The sequence below is a fragment of the Dipodomys ordii genome, unplaced genomic scaffold (assembly GCF_000151885.1).
Source record: "Dipodomys ordii isolate 6190 unplaced genomic scaffold, Dord_2.0 Scaffold162, whole genome shotgun sequence".
Lineage (NCBI taxonomy): Eukaryota > Metazoa > Chordata > Mammalia > Rodentia > Heteromyidae > Dipodomys > Dipodomys ordii.
The window spans coordinates 2,511,121-2,527,591 of NW_012267378.1; the positions used below are offsets into that span (position 1 = coordinate 2,511,121).

The 16,471-nt window shown below is 35.8% G+C and overlaps 1 protein-coding gene across 1 annotated transcript in view; it reads right to left on the reverse strand.

The window, feature by feature from the left end:
- LOC105998347 (POTE ankyrin domain family member C-like) overlaps positions 1 to 16,471 on the reverse strand; it is a 128,709-nt gene that overhangs the window by 32,099 nt on the left and 80,139 nt on the right. The window contains exons 10-11 of the mRNA XM_013033031.1: positions 8,393 to 8,436; positions 4,870 to 4,963 (exon numbers count right to left, since the gene is read on the reverse strand). Of these exons, the coding sequence (XP_012888485.1) occupies positions 4,870 to 4,963; positions 8,393 to 8,436 (138 nt within the window). The remainder of the gene's footprint in view (positions 1 to 4,869; positions 4,964 to 8,392; positions 8,437 to 16,471) is intronic.

Consider the following 16,471-nt stretch of genomic DNA (forward strand, 5'->3'; position numbering starts at 1 on the left):
AGATAAGTTGATGTTAGGTGAAATGAACCCCAAGATAAGGATTCAAATGTTTTTGCTTTCATGCAATTGTTTCTAACATATTTATAAGATGATTTATTTGTTGCTTTGTAAGTCCCTCCCCCACAGTATAACCCCTGCTGGTATAATTTGGGGAGCAAAAGGGAAAAAACAAATCGTTTAAATAGGGATATGGGTGGACCCATTGAAACAATGAGATGTACAAATTGTTATGTCAAAAAACGAACTTTACAACTTTGGCAGGGGGAGATGGGAAGGGATGGGAAGGGGAAACAAAGGAGGAGGCAACAATGCTTGATAAGAAATGTACTCATTATCTTGCCCATGTAATTGTAACCCCTCTGTATGGTATTTTCACAATAATAATAATAATAACAAAAAAGAAAACATTATTTTCAGAAAGTGGGATAAAGCTGAAGATCATCATGTTGAGCCAGATAAGCCATGGTGATAAAGCTAAACATTAAATGCTGTTGCTCACTTAATCCAGATTGAAATATTATATATATATGTATCCATTGAAATATTCATATATATTTATATAGATGTACATATATTATACATATAATTATATAAATGTATCGGATTATACATCTATAAAGATGCATTTTCTATATATATAATATATGGATGCAATTTATAATGTGTATAATACATAATATAATAAACATGTATAAATATACACATAAATTGTATCAAGCTAAACATTGAGTGCTGTTGCACACTTACGGAATCCAGACTTACATGACACATATATTCAAGAAAATGTCCATATATATTTCTTTAGATGTATACATATACATATTTATTTATTTAGATGTACAATCTAATATTTACCTATACACATTTATATCTATATAGTTCTATATGAATACATATTTGATACATATATGTTTATGCATATGTATACATTATATGTAAGTATACTTGCATATTTACATATAAATATATACATTAGCTATATTTTATATATTATATAAAGTATATATAACATAAAATTATATATTTATATGTAAGTATATATTTATATGCATATTTATACATTATATAAATTTCATATATTAATATATAATATATGAGTATATACATCTATATACATATATACAAAAACATAATTGTGATGATCTGACTGTTAAGGGGAGTGATGTGCTGGGGGAAAGGAAAAGAAAATGCTACAAAGTGAATAATGTGGAAATATATTGTATCTATGGATGAAGACTGCATCAGAATTCATCTTATGCTGTCAAACAATAATAAGGGGTGTTAGGATAGCTATCAATAGAGTAGGTATTCTCATAAACACACAAGATGTGCTGATTTAAGATACCAGGGTGATACTCTAGGAAACAATTAAAAGAAAGGAACAAGGGGAAAGTAAAATAAACAAAAATACTCATGGAATGGGAAGGTAAGCAGGGCCAAATAGGACTAGTGTACTAAGTGTATATACATACATACATATGTACATATATACAACACTGAAAACAGTTGAAACTGTTCTGTGAAGCTGTGGTGTTACTCAGGGTGCACAGCATGCTTGCGCGGGAAGGTCACAAAGACATGTGCTAATGTGTGCTACTAAACCACAATAATGCTAATGCACTTTATTACAAAAATGGTTTCTGAGCCTTAAAACACTAGAGGACTGAAGAATGATTTGAAGTGGAAGAGTGCCTGACAAGCAAGCACAGGCTTTGACATCAAACTCTAGTACTGGAAAATAAATGAATAAATAAATGAAACACTAGTAAACCAAATTATTCTAAAACATAAGCACATTTACTCATGCTTTTACTATTCATGAAATGTCTGATACAGATATACAGATGACAGTGCAAATAGAAAAATATTTTCCAGTTTCTGCCATCAGCTTCACAAATAAAGCTACAATACATCAAAGGGAAAACTTTCAAAAAATTTTTTAGGATTTATACATCCATATATGTCAAAATATATACACACTCATACACATATACAACACACACAGAGGACAGATAGTCTATATATAGATATATCTATATACAGATAGATATCCAATGTATATCTATCTATCTATCCAACATTCTCTAGGTTGACTTGGAAAGGTATTTCATTTTTACATAGACTTGATTTCAGAACCCAAGCTGATTCCTTGTACCATCTAAGTGTAAGCTTTCTGTGCTCTATTAAAATGAATGAAGACTAGGAGCTGGGAAGGTGGCTCAGTGGTAGAGTGCTTGCCTTGCATGCATGAGGCCCTGGGTTCGATTCCTCAGCACCACATAAGCAGAAAAAGCCAGAAAAGGCCCTGTGGCTCAAGTGGTAGAGTGCTAGCCTTGAGCTGAAGAACTGAGGGACAGCACCCAGGCCCAGAGTTCAGGCCCCACATCCGACAAAAAATAAAATAAAATAAAATGAATGAAGACTACAGATCACCATAGCAGTACTATACATCAATAACATGGTTAGAAGATAATTACTTTAGTAATTATAGAGTAAAAGAGGTAAAGAAATCATCTTTGTAGGCACATGCTAGGTGATAAAATCACATGAAATTAACATATTGTTTGATGAATATATACAAAACAATAAAACAACAGACAAACCTTGATATTCCAGGGTGCTTCTTCATTGTTTTCTTCTTTCAAACCTAATATGGACATAATCATAAATAAATAAATTAAATTTTAAATGCATGTGCAAGATGGATTGGGTGCATTGTATGTTTGTGTACTTGAAACATCCCTCGTACAAATAATGTGTGCTAATAAACCTTCTTTGTAAAATGCTGTTTACTTCATCAATTAATCAAATCCAATTGTTATTTCTACTCATTAAATGTGGATGATGTGCCCATTTACTTTTCTTTACCTGTTGAGCCACCATTCTGTGTGGAGGTATCTCACTTAGGTATGTATCATTTCTTGTATCTACCAAGGTCTAAAAAAATGAAAAAGGCTGGGCATCGGTGGCTCATGCCTGTAATCCTAGCCATTCAGGAGGCTGATATAATGAGGATTGTGTTTCAAAGCCAGCCTGGGCAGGAAAGACCATGAGACTCTTATCTCCAATAAATCACCAGAAAACCAGAAGAGCTGAGAGACAGAGCCCAGGCCCAGAGTTCAAGCCCCATGACCAACAACAACAACAAAAAAAGATGAGTCACCAAAAAAACAAAAAGGAAAAAATGACTGAGATTTTGATGACCAACAGAACATGTAGTTAATATGATACTCCCTAGGTTCAACCACTACAAATAATTGGACTAAGAAGACCAACCTAAACGTAAAAAGAAGAAAAAAAAATGAAGGAAAAGGGGGCAAGCAAAAGATTAGCCTAAGATAATTAATTTAGAGCTTGCATTAACTTCTCTCTGAGTCACTGGAAATCTTACATAAATAAGTACAATGTTAATTCTAGAGGGTGGAAGAAAGCAAGCACACATCATGTGATATTTTCACGTGCAATTGCATAATTTCTTATGAAAAATGAAATAATTAATGATCATCTTATATCTTGTAAATTTTGATTGAGCAAATGTACCTGATTGGAGTGTTTGTACAGCCTTCTTTGCTATTGTTTTATGTGGAACACCAACTTTCTTTTCTGTGGGAGGCATTATGGACTATAAAATGAGATATTCAATAATTAATGCAAATTTTATACTATATGAATAACAAATAACTGTAGATAAAAATATTAAAATTTTTACCTTCTTGGAAGAATGCATCCTGGTAGATTCTAAAACCAGAGAGGTAAGTAATAAATTATATGTGGAAAAACTCCACTATATTTATGCAGTTACCATACAACTGAAACACTGTGATTAGCTCTAAAATAAATGTTTTAGACTTTGCCATGGGAATTTGTAGTTTCCTTGATTGTTGGTGGTGGTATTGGTAGTAGTGGTGGTGGTGTGTGTATGTGTGCCAAGGTCTGGGCACTGAGCAAAAGAAGTTCAAGGCTAGCACACTACCTCTTGAACCACAATCCCACTTCTGGCTTTTCTGTTATTTAATTGGAGACAAGAGTCTCATGGACTTTCCTGCCTGGACTGACTTGAAATGGCAATCTTCAGATCTGAACCTCCTGAGTAGCTAGGGTTACAAGTGTCCTGTGTCCTGCTGGTTTACTTGTTTTGTGTCCAGGACAGATACATAACACAATACAATAAGAAAAGACATATTTATAATTAACACTGAAGTATATTCAATGTGAGATTATGCTTCCAATAAACATTACTGTAACAGAAAGGAACATATAACAATGTAAATATACAGATTAATAAAGAAAAATTGACCTCAAATGAGACCATACTTCACATAAACCTGCTATAGAATAAAACAATATTCATCATTAATAAAATACTTCAGAGTATTCATCTCCCCAAACTACATAGATTTGTGTCTTCTCATTTATTTACTAATATGCTTTTTTTGTTGTTGTTTTGTTTTTTGGGGTCTGGCCGTGGGGCCTGAACTCTGGGCCTGGGCGCTGTCCCTCAGCTCTTCAGCTCAAGGCTAGCTCTCTACCACTTGAGCCACAGTGCCACTTCCAGCTTTTTTCTTTTTGCTTATGTGGTGCTGAGGAATCGAACCCAGGGCCTCAGGCATGCAAGGCAAGCGCTCTACCACTGAGCCACCTTCCCAGCTTGCTAACATGCTTTTGATAGTAGAATTATTCTAAAATTAATAACAACTCCTTTTTGGAATGTTTTTCTTCTGACGCTCTCAGTGGAACCTTTTTGAAGCTTGACCAGCTACATGACTGACAACCATTTAACTTTCTCACTCCACAATTATTAGGTAACTACCACTGGCCAATTGATTCATGATCATTTTTATGATGTCATGTTTATGGAACATATCTTACTTCTCACTGGTCCTTTCATCACATTTTCTGTTCTTGGATCTGCAGCCTCAGTTAAATGAGTCACAATATGTGATCCAAGATACTCAGAGATAGCCTGTGAAAATAAATATCAATTAGTTTAGGGCAAACATATTTTCTCATCACTTTAAGAAGACCTCTAAATAGCCTACCTTTACAGCAATTAAACTTCACTGTAAATATCACTTGCATGAAACCCAAGTTCATAGTATCTCTCTCTTTCTCTCAGAAAGAGAGAGAGGAAAGTAAAAAAAAAGCAAAAGTACCTGTGGAAATGGGGAAGGTAAACAAGGCTGAATATTAACTGTACTTAGAATGTACATACTAAAACGTAACACTGAAACCTGTTCAAACTGTTCTAAGAAGTCAAAGAAAGAGTGAGGGAAAGTGTTTTAGGGTGTGAGATTGATTGGGGAATAGTGTATGTTTGTGTGAAAGGATCCCAAAGAAACATCCCTGGCACAACTAATGTGTGCTACTAAAACATCTTAATGATAATGCACTTGTGTTTCAAGAATTGTTTCTATTCATTAAAACACTATGTGGTCTGGAAACATGACTCAAAGTGTAGAGGGCCAATTAAGTAAGGGCAAGGCTTGTGTTCAAACTCCTATACTGACAAATAAATAATAAAATCTTAGGATATGACATTGTTCTAAAATATACCATAACTATAACTAATGTATTGATTCATTGTGTTTATTCATTAATATTTTATTTTAAAAATTATTTAAATGTTTAAACCATCAGGAAATCTTCCTTGACAAAATAACTATTTTCCCATTGTATATTTCCAAATAGTTTACTGCCCCTTACTGCCTCTATTCCAAATTCAAAATCTTTGTGCTCTGTCCAACTTTTGCATTTCTATACTGGACACTCTTGCCATTTCATACTTCATTTATTTATTTTAGTCCTTATAGTTAAAAAATAGCTTTCCTGAGCTGGGAAGGTGTCTCAGTGGTAGAGCGCTTGCCTTGCATGCATGAGGCCCTGGGTTCAATTCCTCAGCACCACATAAGCAGAAAAAGCCAGAAGTGGCGCTGTGGCTTAAGTGGTAGAGTGCTAGCCTTGAGCTGAAGAGCTCAGGGACAGCGCCCAGGCGCAGAGTTCAAGCCCCACGACCAGCAGAAAAAAAAAGAAAAGAAATAGCTCTCCTAATTTCTTATCATTTGATACTCCTGCCTTACATTTATACACATGGAAAGCTTCCAAGAGGGATTTTTTGTTTTTGTTTTTGTTCACTACTCCTACAAAGAGGTTAAAATTGTCCCATAAATATATTACAGAAGGCCACAAATATTTAAAAAGGATGTAGGATGCCTCCCTCCAACCATAACGCTCGAGTTTTAGAGGTACTCAGTGAGAGACTTGGAGAGCATGGAATGTTTGAGACTTTATCTGCTTTGGGGGCGGCACTCTGCATCAAGTATTCCCACCTTACAGGCTGAGCCTTGTCCTGTTCTCCAGTAGCGTTCACCTTGCAATAAAAGGTAACCAGTATCATCATGCTTATGATACTACAGCCAAGGAAGCCCTAAATGCTATCAAAGAATGGAAAGAGAAACTATAGGATGTTCCAGAGCCATAAAATAAAAATGAGATTATGTCTTTTTCAGGAGATGGATGGAGACAGAGGTTATCATGTCCAGTTGGAAGGCCCTGCATATAAAGCCAAAAAAATTGCATCGCTTACTCACTTTTGGAATCCAGGCTAAATATAAATATATATGCTCACACATATCTATCCATACCTATGTTCAGGTATGCATATATGGGTATACATGTATATTTACATATATCCACATAACTGTAATGATGTAACTATTTAGGGGAGCAAGACACTGGGGGAGAAGAAAAGTAAATGCAACAGAGTGAATAATGGTTGAGTATATGGTGCCTGTGGATGAAGACTGCACTGGAAATCTCATTGAATGCTGCTGAACAATAGTGGACGCAACGGGTGCTGGGAAAGAGAGTGGTAGAGTGGGTAATCTTTATGTATTTTTTTGTCAGTCATGGGGCTTGAACTCTGGGCTTGGGCACTGTCTGCACTCTTCAGCTCAAGGTGAGCGCACTACCACTTGAGCCACAGCGCCACTTCCGATTTTCTAGTGGTTTATTGGAGATAAGAGTCTCACTGACTTTTCTGCCCTGGCTGGCTCTGAACCGTGATCCTCAAATCTCAGCCTCCTGAGTAGCTAGAATTACAGGCGTGAGCCACGGCACCTGGCTAAGTGGGTAATCTTACTGAAATACAATATATGCAGATTCAAGGTACCAAGGTGATACTCTATAGAACAATTAATACACAAAAGAATGAGAGGAAAGTAAAACAAACACTGTTTCAGCAAAATTACTAGTAGAAAAGGGGAGGATAAGTAGGGCTGAATATTACTAATTTACTTAGTATGCATATATGAAGACAGAATACTGAAAGCTGGTGAAACTTCTAAGAAGGCAAAGCAGTCCTGACAGAGTGTTTTAGGGTATGATATTGATCACGATGCATAGTGTAGAAGAGTTGCAAAAAATTACTCTGCTACAACTAGTATGTGCTGCCAAGACATCTCAATACCATGAGCTTTATTTCATAAAGTGTTTTTGGTCATTAAAACACTGTGATGAGTGGAAGTATGATTTCAGTGGAAAAGTGCTAGCCAAAACAATGGCAAGGCTCCGGCTACAGACCCTACTGGCAAATAAAGCAATTAAAAAATAGAAAACTAAATTGTTATTATCCACACATACATTTACAATTCCTCATGCTTTTCCTACTAGTGAAATATCTGATTCAGATATATTGCAAATGAAGTATCTAATGCAATAGTTAACAATCAAATTAGAAATAAATTTTCAGGTTCTATCATCATCTTCACATATACACATAAAACTTCACAGTGAAATGTTCTGAATGATATTAGGTCTTTTGCACATCCATATATATGTATATATATCAGAATACACACATGCATGCATATGTAATATACAAACAGAGACATATGTATGTGTATATATATATATATATGTGTGTGTGTATATATATATAAAACCATTCTCTAGGTTGACTTTAAAAGTTACTTTTTGTTTGTTTGTTTTTTGTCGGTTGTGGGGCTTGAACTCTGGGCTTGGGCGCTGTCCCTCAGCTCTTCAGCTCAAGGCGAGTGCTCTTCCACTTGAGCCACAGTGCCACTAAAAGTTACTTTGTTTTCACATAGCCTTGACTTCAGAACCCAAGCTGACTTGTCATGCCTTCTGAGTGTGCTTTCTGTGCTCTGTTAAAATGACTTCATTCAGTGAACACTACAGATCACCATAGCAATACTACACATAGGTACATAGCAGTACTACACATAGTGAAGAGAGAATCATTGTATCAATTATAGATGTGAAAAGGTGAGAAATAATTTTTGTAGGTACATGCTAATAGGGAAAATAAAGTAAATTTGCCCCTTCTACATTTAAAAATTACTCAAAAATATACAAAACAAAACAACAGACAAACCTTGGTATTCCGGGGTGATTCTTTATCTTCCTCTTCTTTCAAACCTAGGGTAGACATAGTAACAGATACATTAATGAGGAAAATTATAACTCTGAGCTTTATATGCATGTATGAGACATATCAGGGTATGCTTCATGTTGGTGTGCAAGAAACCTCTTTTGTACAACAAATGTGCTGATAAAATGCTCATAAAAGTACACATTATTTCATAAATTATTCTACACATAAGTGTTTCTAATCATTAATTGATGATGTGGGGGTTTGCTCTGTTCTTTTCCTGTTGAATATTGTCCTGGGTTGAAGTACCTCATTTAGGTATTTGGTTTGGAATGTGCATTTCTTGTATCTTCCAAGCTCTTTGAAAAAATAGAAAAAAAAATGACCAGGATTTGATGATCAATGGAACATATAGTTAACAGGTAGGGCCCTAGATTTAGTAAACACACATAATACAAATAATAATAAGAAAAGGCAAAAAGGAAGAGGAAGGAGCTGGTGACTCATACCTGTAATCCTATCTACTTGGGAGACTGAGATCTGAGGATTGTAATATAAAGCCAGCTTAGGCAGGAAAGCTACTAGCCTTGAACAAAAAGCTCAGGGACAGTGTTCAGGCCCTGAGTTTGAGGACCAGGACAGGCACAAAAGCAAAAGAAGAAAGAAAGAAAGGAACGGAAGGAAGGAAGGAAGGAAGGAAGGAAGGAAGGAAGGAAGGAAGGAAGGAAGGAAGGAAGGATAAGAATGAGCAAGATTAGTCCATTTTATCATATAACTTTTGATGCTGAGCTTGCATTAATTAGCACGTGAGTGAAAATCTTCAATAAAATGAAATGTCCATTCTAGAGGATGGAAAAAAGCAAACACATATCATGTGATATTCTATAATTTCTGGTGAAAAATGAAGCATCTTGATAAATTTCCAAGAGTCCTAAAATCTGAGACTCAAAAATCCCTTGTCTCCAAAACGAAGTGATCGAGATCTTGGGTACACATCACCTACATCACAATAGATTTCCATAATTAACCTTTGGGAATTCCCAACATATAGAGTAGTATCAAAATAGGATATTTGGGCTAGTAAGACATAAAAGCAGAAATAACTGAGTTTCAGCTGACCTATTGTAAAGTTAAGTTGAGCATAATTTACCTGGTTGGAGTATTTGCACAACCTCCTTCGCTAGTGCCTTTGCTGGAATGTCATTTTTCTTTTCAGGGACAGGTTGAATGGGCTATGAAATGATATATCTAATAATTATTGCATTTATCATACTATATAAAGTTAAAATGACTCAGAATAATTTCTTTTTTTGCCACTCCTGGACTTGTGAATCAGGGCCTGGGCACTGTTCCTGAGCTTCTTTTGTTCAAGGCTAGCACTCTATCACCTGAACCAAAGCGCCACTTCCAGCTTTTTCTATGTTGTTAGCCCAATGATCTCCCTTCCCATAGCTTAGCATACTCCTTCCCCTCGCCACAGCTTAGCATGCTCCCTTCCTAGCCAACATTGGTCCCATTTAGTAAAGGCAGTCAATAATCAGCCTCCAACCCTCCTTTGCCTTGAGATGGCACTCCTCTGGGGCAGCTACCACCACATAAGGAAACAAGAGCCCCTTAGAGTGACCTTCAGGTCTGGGCAGCTGCAGGGCCCCTTATCTACTCCTTGGGCAGCAGCCATAAATCCTACTCCACCATGATAAGGCTCCTGGCCCTCACGTCCACACCAGTGTCTCTGCCTCCTAGCCCCTTCTAGGCCTCCTAGCCTCAGTAGCTTATATAGGTCACCTGAGACAATAGCCAGCATTTCTTCTCACCCCTCTCTTGTGGGAAGGGGTGTTGCCAAGTCCCTTTACTGGCAATAAACCTTTTCTTTGTTCTTTATACCTGGATGTCTGCACGGTTTTCTGGCAAAGTCTAATTTACTCTAACATATGTGGCACTGAGGAATCAAACTCAGGTTTCATGCATGCTAGGTAAACACTCTACCACTGAACCACATTCCCAGCCCAGAATCAAAAAAAGTTTAAACTCTTACTTTCATAGAAAGATGGAACTTGGGAGATTCTAAAACTAAAAAAGATAAGTAGTCAATTATATGTAGGACCACATCAATGTTACATTCATACCATACAATAGACCCAATGATTAGCTCTGAATTGATTATGATTTTATAATAGGGATTAGTAGGTTACTTGTTTTGTGTGCATTTTTTTTTGCCAGTCCTGAGTCTTGAACTCAGGGCCTAGGCATTGTCCCTGAACTTCTTTTGCTCAAGGCTAGCACTCTACCACTTGAGCCACAGCACCACTTCCAGATTTTTCTGTTTATGTGGTACTAAAGAATCAAATCCAGGGCTTCATACATACAAGACAACACTCTACCACTAAGCCACATTCCCAGGCCTTGTGTGCATTTTTCTAGTAAGGAAAGACAATGAAGAAACACAATGAAGAAAAATAAGAATATAGATTTAATTAATAATAAAGTTAATAAATGCAAAATGAGATTAGGCTTCCAATGAACATTCTTGTAATAGAAGAACCACATATACCAATGCAAATATACAGTTTAAAGGAGACAAAATTGAAGGAGACAAAAAGAGCATTTTATTTTAATGAAATACTTCAGAATCATTTATACTATATTAAACTACATGGATTTGTCTCCTCTTTCTTTCTTCCTAATATTCCTTGGGTAATAGAATATCCCAAAATATAATAATGAAGCTCATTTCTAAATCTTTCTCTTCTGGCACTCCCAATAGACAGTTGTCTGAAATGTGGATCAGTAATATAACTAATGGCAATTTCATTTATGCTAACTCTACATTTAATAGGTAACTACCATTAGACACTTGATACATGGGTCATTTTCATACCACCATTCTGTCATGTGTCGTGATTATAAATCACGTGTCTTACCTCTTACTGGTCCTTTCACCTTATTTTCTCCTTTTGGATCTGAAGTTCCAGTTACATGAGCCACATGATTTGGTCTAACCCTCTCAGAGATGCTCTATGAACATTAGTATCAATCAGTTTTCTGAAAATACATTTTCTAATTGCTTTAAGAAGATATTTAATGTCTAAGTTGAAAACAGACTAACATGAAAATGTTACTTGTATGAAACAAAAGCTTGTGAATTGAAAACTTTGTCCATGTATTCTTGAGCAAGACTGCCTTTTATCTTCACATAGCTATAAGTCATGCATCAAAGGCCAAAGAAAACACACCAAAATACAAAATGCTCATTTCAGCAAGAAACTGACTTTAAAGTATCCCACTCTACTTTTCATTCCCCTAAGAAATGAAGAACATTTTGACATCTGAATACTCAACTAATCATTAAAGGTTCATTGGGTCTAACCTAGAATTGATGGTTTACAACACTTAATGATGAGATAAATTATTTTAGGGTTCAAATGTAGATATATACTGTCATATCAGATTTCACATTAGCATCCTTAGATTTAGCATTACACTTGTAGAAGTATCTGATTTAATTTTAAAAAATGTAAATGTTCATGTAAAACTTTTATTGGTAATGAAAATGATTGCTGAACATGACAGAGAATTATAAAAGCATTTTTTACATGTTATATATCAGTATTAACAGGCACATATTTGAATGAGTGTATAATTTTTTCCCTATAAGTCTTTATTAAGAGAGAAGTTCTTGGGCTGGGAAGGTGGCTCAGTGGTAGAGTGCTTGTCTTGCATGCATGAGGCCCTGGGTTCGATTCCTCAGCACCACATAAGCAGAAAAAGCTAGAAATGGTGCTGTGGCTCAAGTGGTAGAGCACTAGCCTGGAGCTGAAAAGCTGAGGGACAGTGCCCAGGCCCAGAGTTCTGGCCCCATGACTGACAGAGAGACAGAGAGACAGAGAGAGAGATTCTTAAAAATATAGCAATCCTAATTTGAAGAGGAGTATAACAGTATTTGTTTAAGTGTCTGTAATATGCTAGGTATATATTGTTACTTTTTTCCCCAGTACTAGGGATTGAACTCAGGGCGTAGGCACTGTCTCTTAACTTTTTTGTTCAAAACTGGTGCTCTACCACTTGTGCCAGCTCCACAACTAGTTTTTTGGTGGTTACCTGGAGATAAGAGTCTCATAGACTTTCTGGCCATGACTGGTTCAAACTGTGATCCTCAATCTCAGCCTCCTGAGTAGCTAAGATTACAGGCATAAGCCACAGGCACCCAGCTTATTTATAAATTTTGACCTACACATTTCAAAGTGCAAATGACTATCATTCTGAAGGACATACTTCCTGATTCCTGTTCTGAAAAGTAAAGAGTAATAGCTTATGTGATTACAGCTGTGAAACCCACTGTTCTCCTCCACATGGCTAGCTCTTTCTCACCCTTCAGCTGGTAGCTCTAGTCTCACTCAGAGTCATAGCTTCTCTGACTAGAGTTCCACTCCGTCCCCATTCTAACTACAGACTCCTTGAATAGTCTCCATGTACACATCCTCTTTTCTTTATACAAAGTTCTATGGATCATCTATAGTTGATGGCTCTTGCTTGTTTTTTGGTCTTTTCACTACTATATATACCATCCTGTGGTATATTCAGTGTTTAAGTCTGTAGCACTAGAGGATATACTCCATGAAAGAAGTTTATTCAAAATCGAAACATTTCTATTTTATCAGAAAGGCCTCATCCATTAAACCACTATCTTCCTATGTAAATTTGGAAAGTTTATTGACCTTTTTACCATATTCCAAATTAGAAATCAGTATTTTCTTTCAAATATTCACTGTTCTTTTCTTGACAGTCATCATATCATCATCCTCATATTAAAAAATTAATTTTCATAATTTCTGCTGAGTACCCCTAGGATCATGAGGTCTTACATAAGATACACGGTTTCTGGGACACAAGAGACTTTTTGTGTTTGTTCATTATTCATGACTAAGAAATTAATGTTGTTCCATGGTTATAGTACAAAAAGCCACTGACATTAAAACAGAATAAACTCAGCATGTGAGGGAGGGACTGAAAGGGAAAGAGGGAACAGCTTACACTAAGCCAAAGGAAAGAAATGTACATATCACCCAATGTGGAAGAAATATTCAAAGCTCATAGAATTCACAAACTTTATAGACCATGATAATGACAATTTGCCATGTGAAGGTTAACATGTATTTGTGATTTTAACTAAGTATTACTATCCCAAAATACTGTAAAATTTATATAATCACTTAATCTTAATAAAAAGTCATTAAAACAACAGAACGATGAAGGTTTCCCCCCAAATTTTCAGAAGTGGTAAAAGAAAGACTCAGGAGACTCTAATACGTTTGAGACTTCAGTTGATTTGAGGGTACCACTATGCATGAGACATCGTACCCAAGAGATCGAACCCTTCCCAAATCATTCCAGAATGATCACCTTAATCAGTGAGCATGATTCTATCACTACAAGTCTTGTGGCTGTAAGGTATCACAGAATGGATAAAGAAAACATATATAGATATATATGTTTTATATGTGCATGTTTTCTTTATAAAGACAGCATATATACATTTTCTTTATCCATACATATGATATATATATATATATACGTAAATATATCTACTATTCCACAACTATAAAATAATGAATGAAATTTTATCATTTTCAGAAAAGTGTATGGAACTGGAGATTATCAGGTTGTGCTAGATAAGCTATGCTATGCTTAGGCAGACCAATACTGAATGCTGTTGCACACTATGGCATTTACAGTGAAAAGACCTGTGTATCCACAGATATTTATGAATATATTTATATATGTATACATGTGTATATATACATATAAGACACAATTGTAGTTATGCAGTTCTTTATGGGAGCAAAAAGAAGGGGGAAACCTTGCAGACTGAAAAATATAAGCACTGTATATTGTGCTTATGAATGAACACTGCATTGAAAACCTCACTGAATGTTTATGAACTCTAGTGGGGTAAAGGGTGTAGGGAAAGGGAAAACAATAGAGTGGGTATTCTCATAAAAATACAATGTGTGCTTGTGTAAGTTACCAGGGAGAAACATTTTGGGACAATTTATGCACACAAAAAAGATAATGACAAGAAAAAAAAAAGAAGTTCTGTTAGGGCAAAAGCATCAGTGGGAATAGGGAAGGTAAATAAGACTGAATATGATTGGTGTGATTTGTATGTATATATAAAAATAGAACTTTCAAGCCTATTGAAATTGTTCTACGAATGGGAAGAGAATTGAGTGAGAGTGTTTTAAGGTGTGAGAATGATCTGAATGCATTGTATGTTTGTGTGGAAGTGTCACAAAGAAACATGTCTTGCACAACTAGTGTATGTCACTAGATAATGTGTTTTATCTCAAAAATTGTTTATACTCATAAAATAATATGCGTGGGCTGGGAAGGTGGCTCAGTGGTAGAGCGCTTGCCTTGCATGCATGAGGCCCTGGGTTCGATTCCTCAGCACCACATAAGCAAAAAGAAAAAAGCCAGAAGTGGTGCTGTGGCTCAAGTGGTAGAGCGCTAGCCTTGAGCTGAAGAGCTGAGGGACAGCGCCCAGGCCCAGAGTTCAGGCCCCACAACCGGACCCAAATAAAATAAAATAAAATAAAATATTATGTGGGCTGCAGGTGTGGCTTACATGACAGTGTCAGCCAAGCAGGCAACAGGTTCTGGATTCAAAAGCCTTTACAAAGTGGCAAATAAATAAATAAATCACCAAACCACCAAATTGTTATTATACACACATGCTTTACAACTCATGCTTTTCCTATTCTTGAAATGTCTGATGTATAGTTGACAACATAGATAGAACAATATTTTCCAGTTCCTGTCATGACTACAATGAAAACACGTGTGTACACTAAAACGTGTGTACCCACACATACACACACACACACACACACCACAGATAGAAAGACAGAGACAAATATAAAACTATTATCCAGAATGACTTGGGAAATTTCTTAGTTTTTAAATAAACAACTTCAGAACAAAGCTGATTCTTGGTGCTTTCCAAACCTGTGCTTTCTCTCCTCTGTTTCAATCACTTCATTCAATGAAGACTACAACTCAGCATAGTAGAATAAGACAACCTAAATATACTCAGGAGATAATTACTTTATTAATTATAAAATGAAAAAGGTGAGGAAATAATTCTTTGTAGTCATATACTATGTAAGGAACTCAAGTGACACTACTTTTGTGTTCTAGTATTACTCAATGCTTTTAAAACAATAAAAATAAACAAACCTCAATATTCTTGCATTTTTCTTCATCTTTCTCTTCATTTAAGCCTAGTCACAGATACATTAATAACAGCAGTTATTACTTTGAATTTTAAATCCATGTACAAAATTGATCATGAGTACATTGTATATTGTGTACAAAACATAATACATTCCTTGTGCTAGGTGCTGGATGCCTCACACTTGTAATTCTAGCTACTTGGGAGGATGAGATCTGAAGATCAAGGGTCAAAGCCATCTCAGTTATTTCCAATTAACTAGAAAAAAGCCAGAAATAGAGCTGATGTCTCTGAGCATCCTTAAATTCAATCCCAGGGCCAGCACACACTCACACACACACACACACAAATAACCTCATGTGTGCTAGTAAAACATCTTTGTAAAAATTCAGTTCATATCATAAATTGTTTCTACACAATTGTTTCTACTCCTTAACTGTAAATGGTGTGGGTGTATGTTCTTTCTCTATATCAAGGTACCTCATGTAGGTATTTTGTTTGGAATGCACATTTCTTATATCAACTAAGCTCTTTAAAAGATGGGGAAAAGAACTGGGGTTTTGATCATTAAGAACATGTCGTTAACATGTTAGACTCTAGGTTCAATCACCATACTCAGTAGATAAAAGGAAAAGAAAAGAAGAAATGCGAAGGGATAATAAGAGGAGGAAGGGGAAGAACAAGCATAGATAAATCCATGATATCATTATATGACATCAGACTTAAGAGCTTGCAGTAATTACTCTCAGAATATTTGAAAATCTTCCTTAAAATACAACGTGAATTTTAAAGGTTGGAAGGAAACAAATGTCATGTTGATGTTCTATGTTTTCTTGTGGAAAATGAAGTGT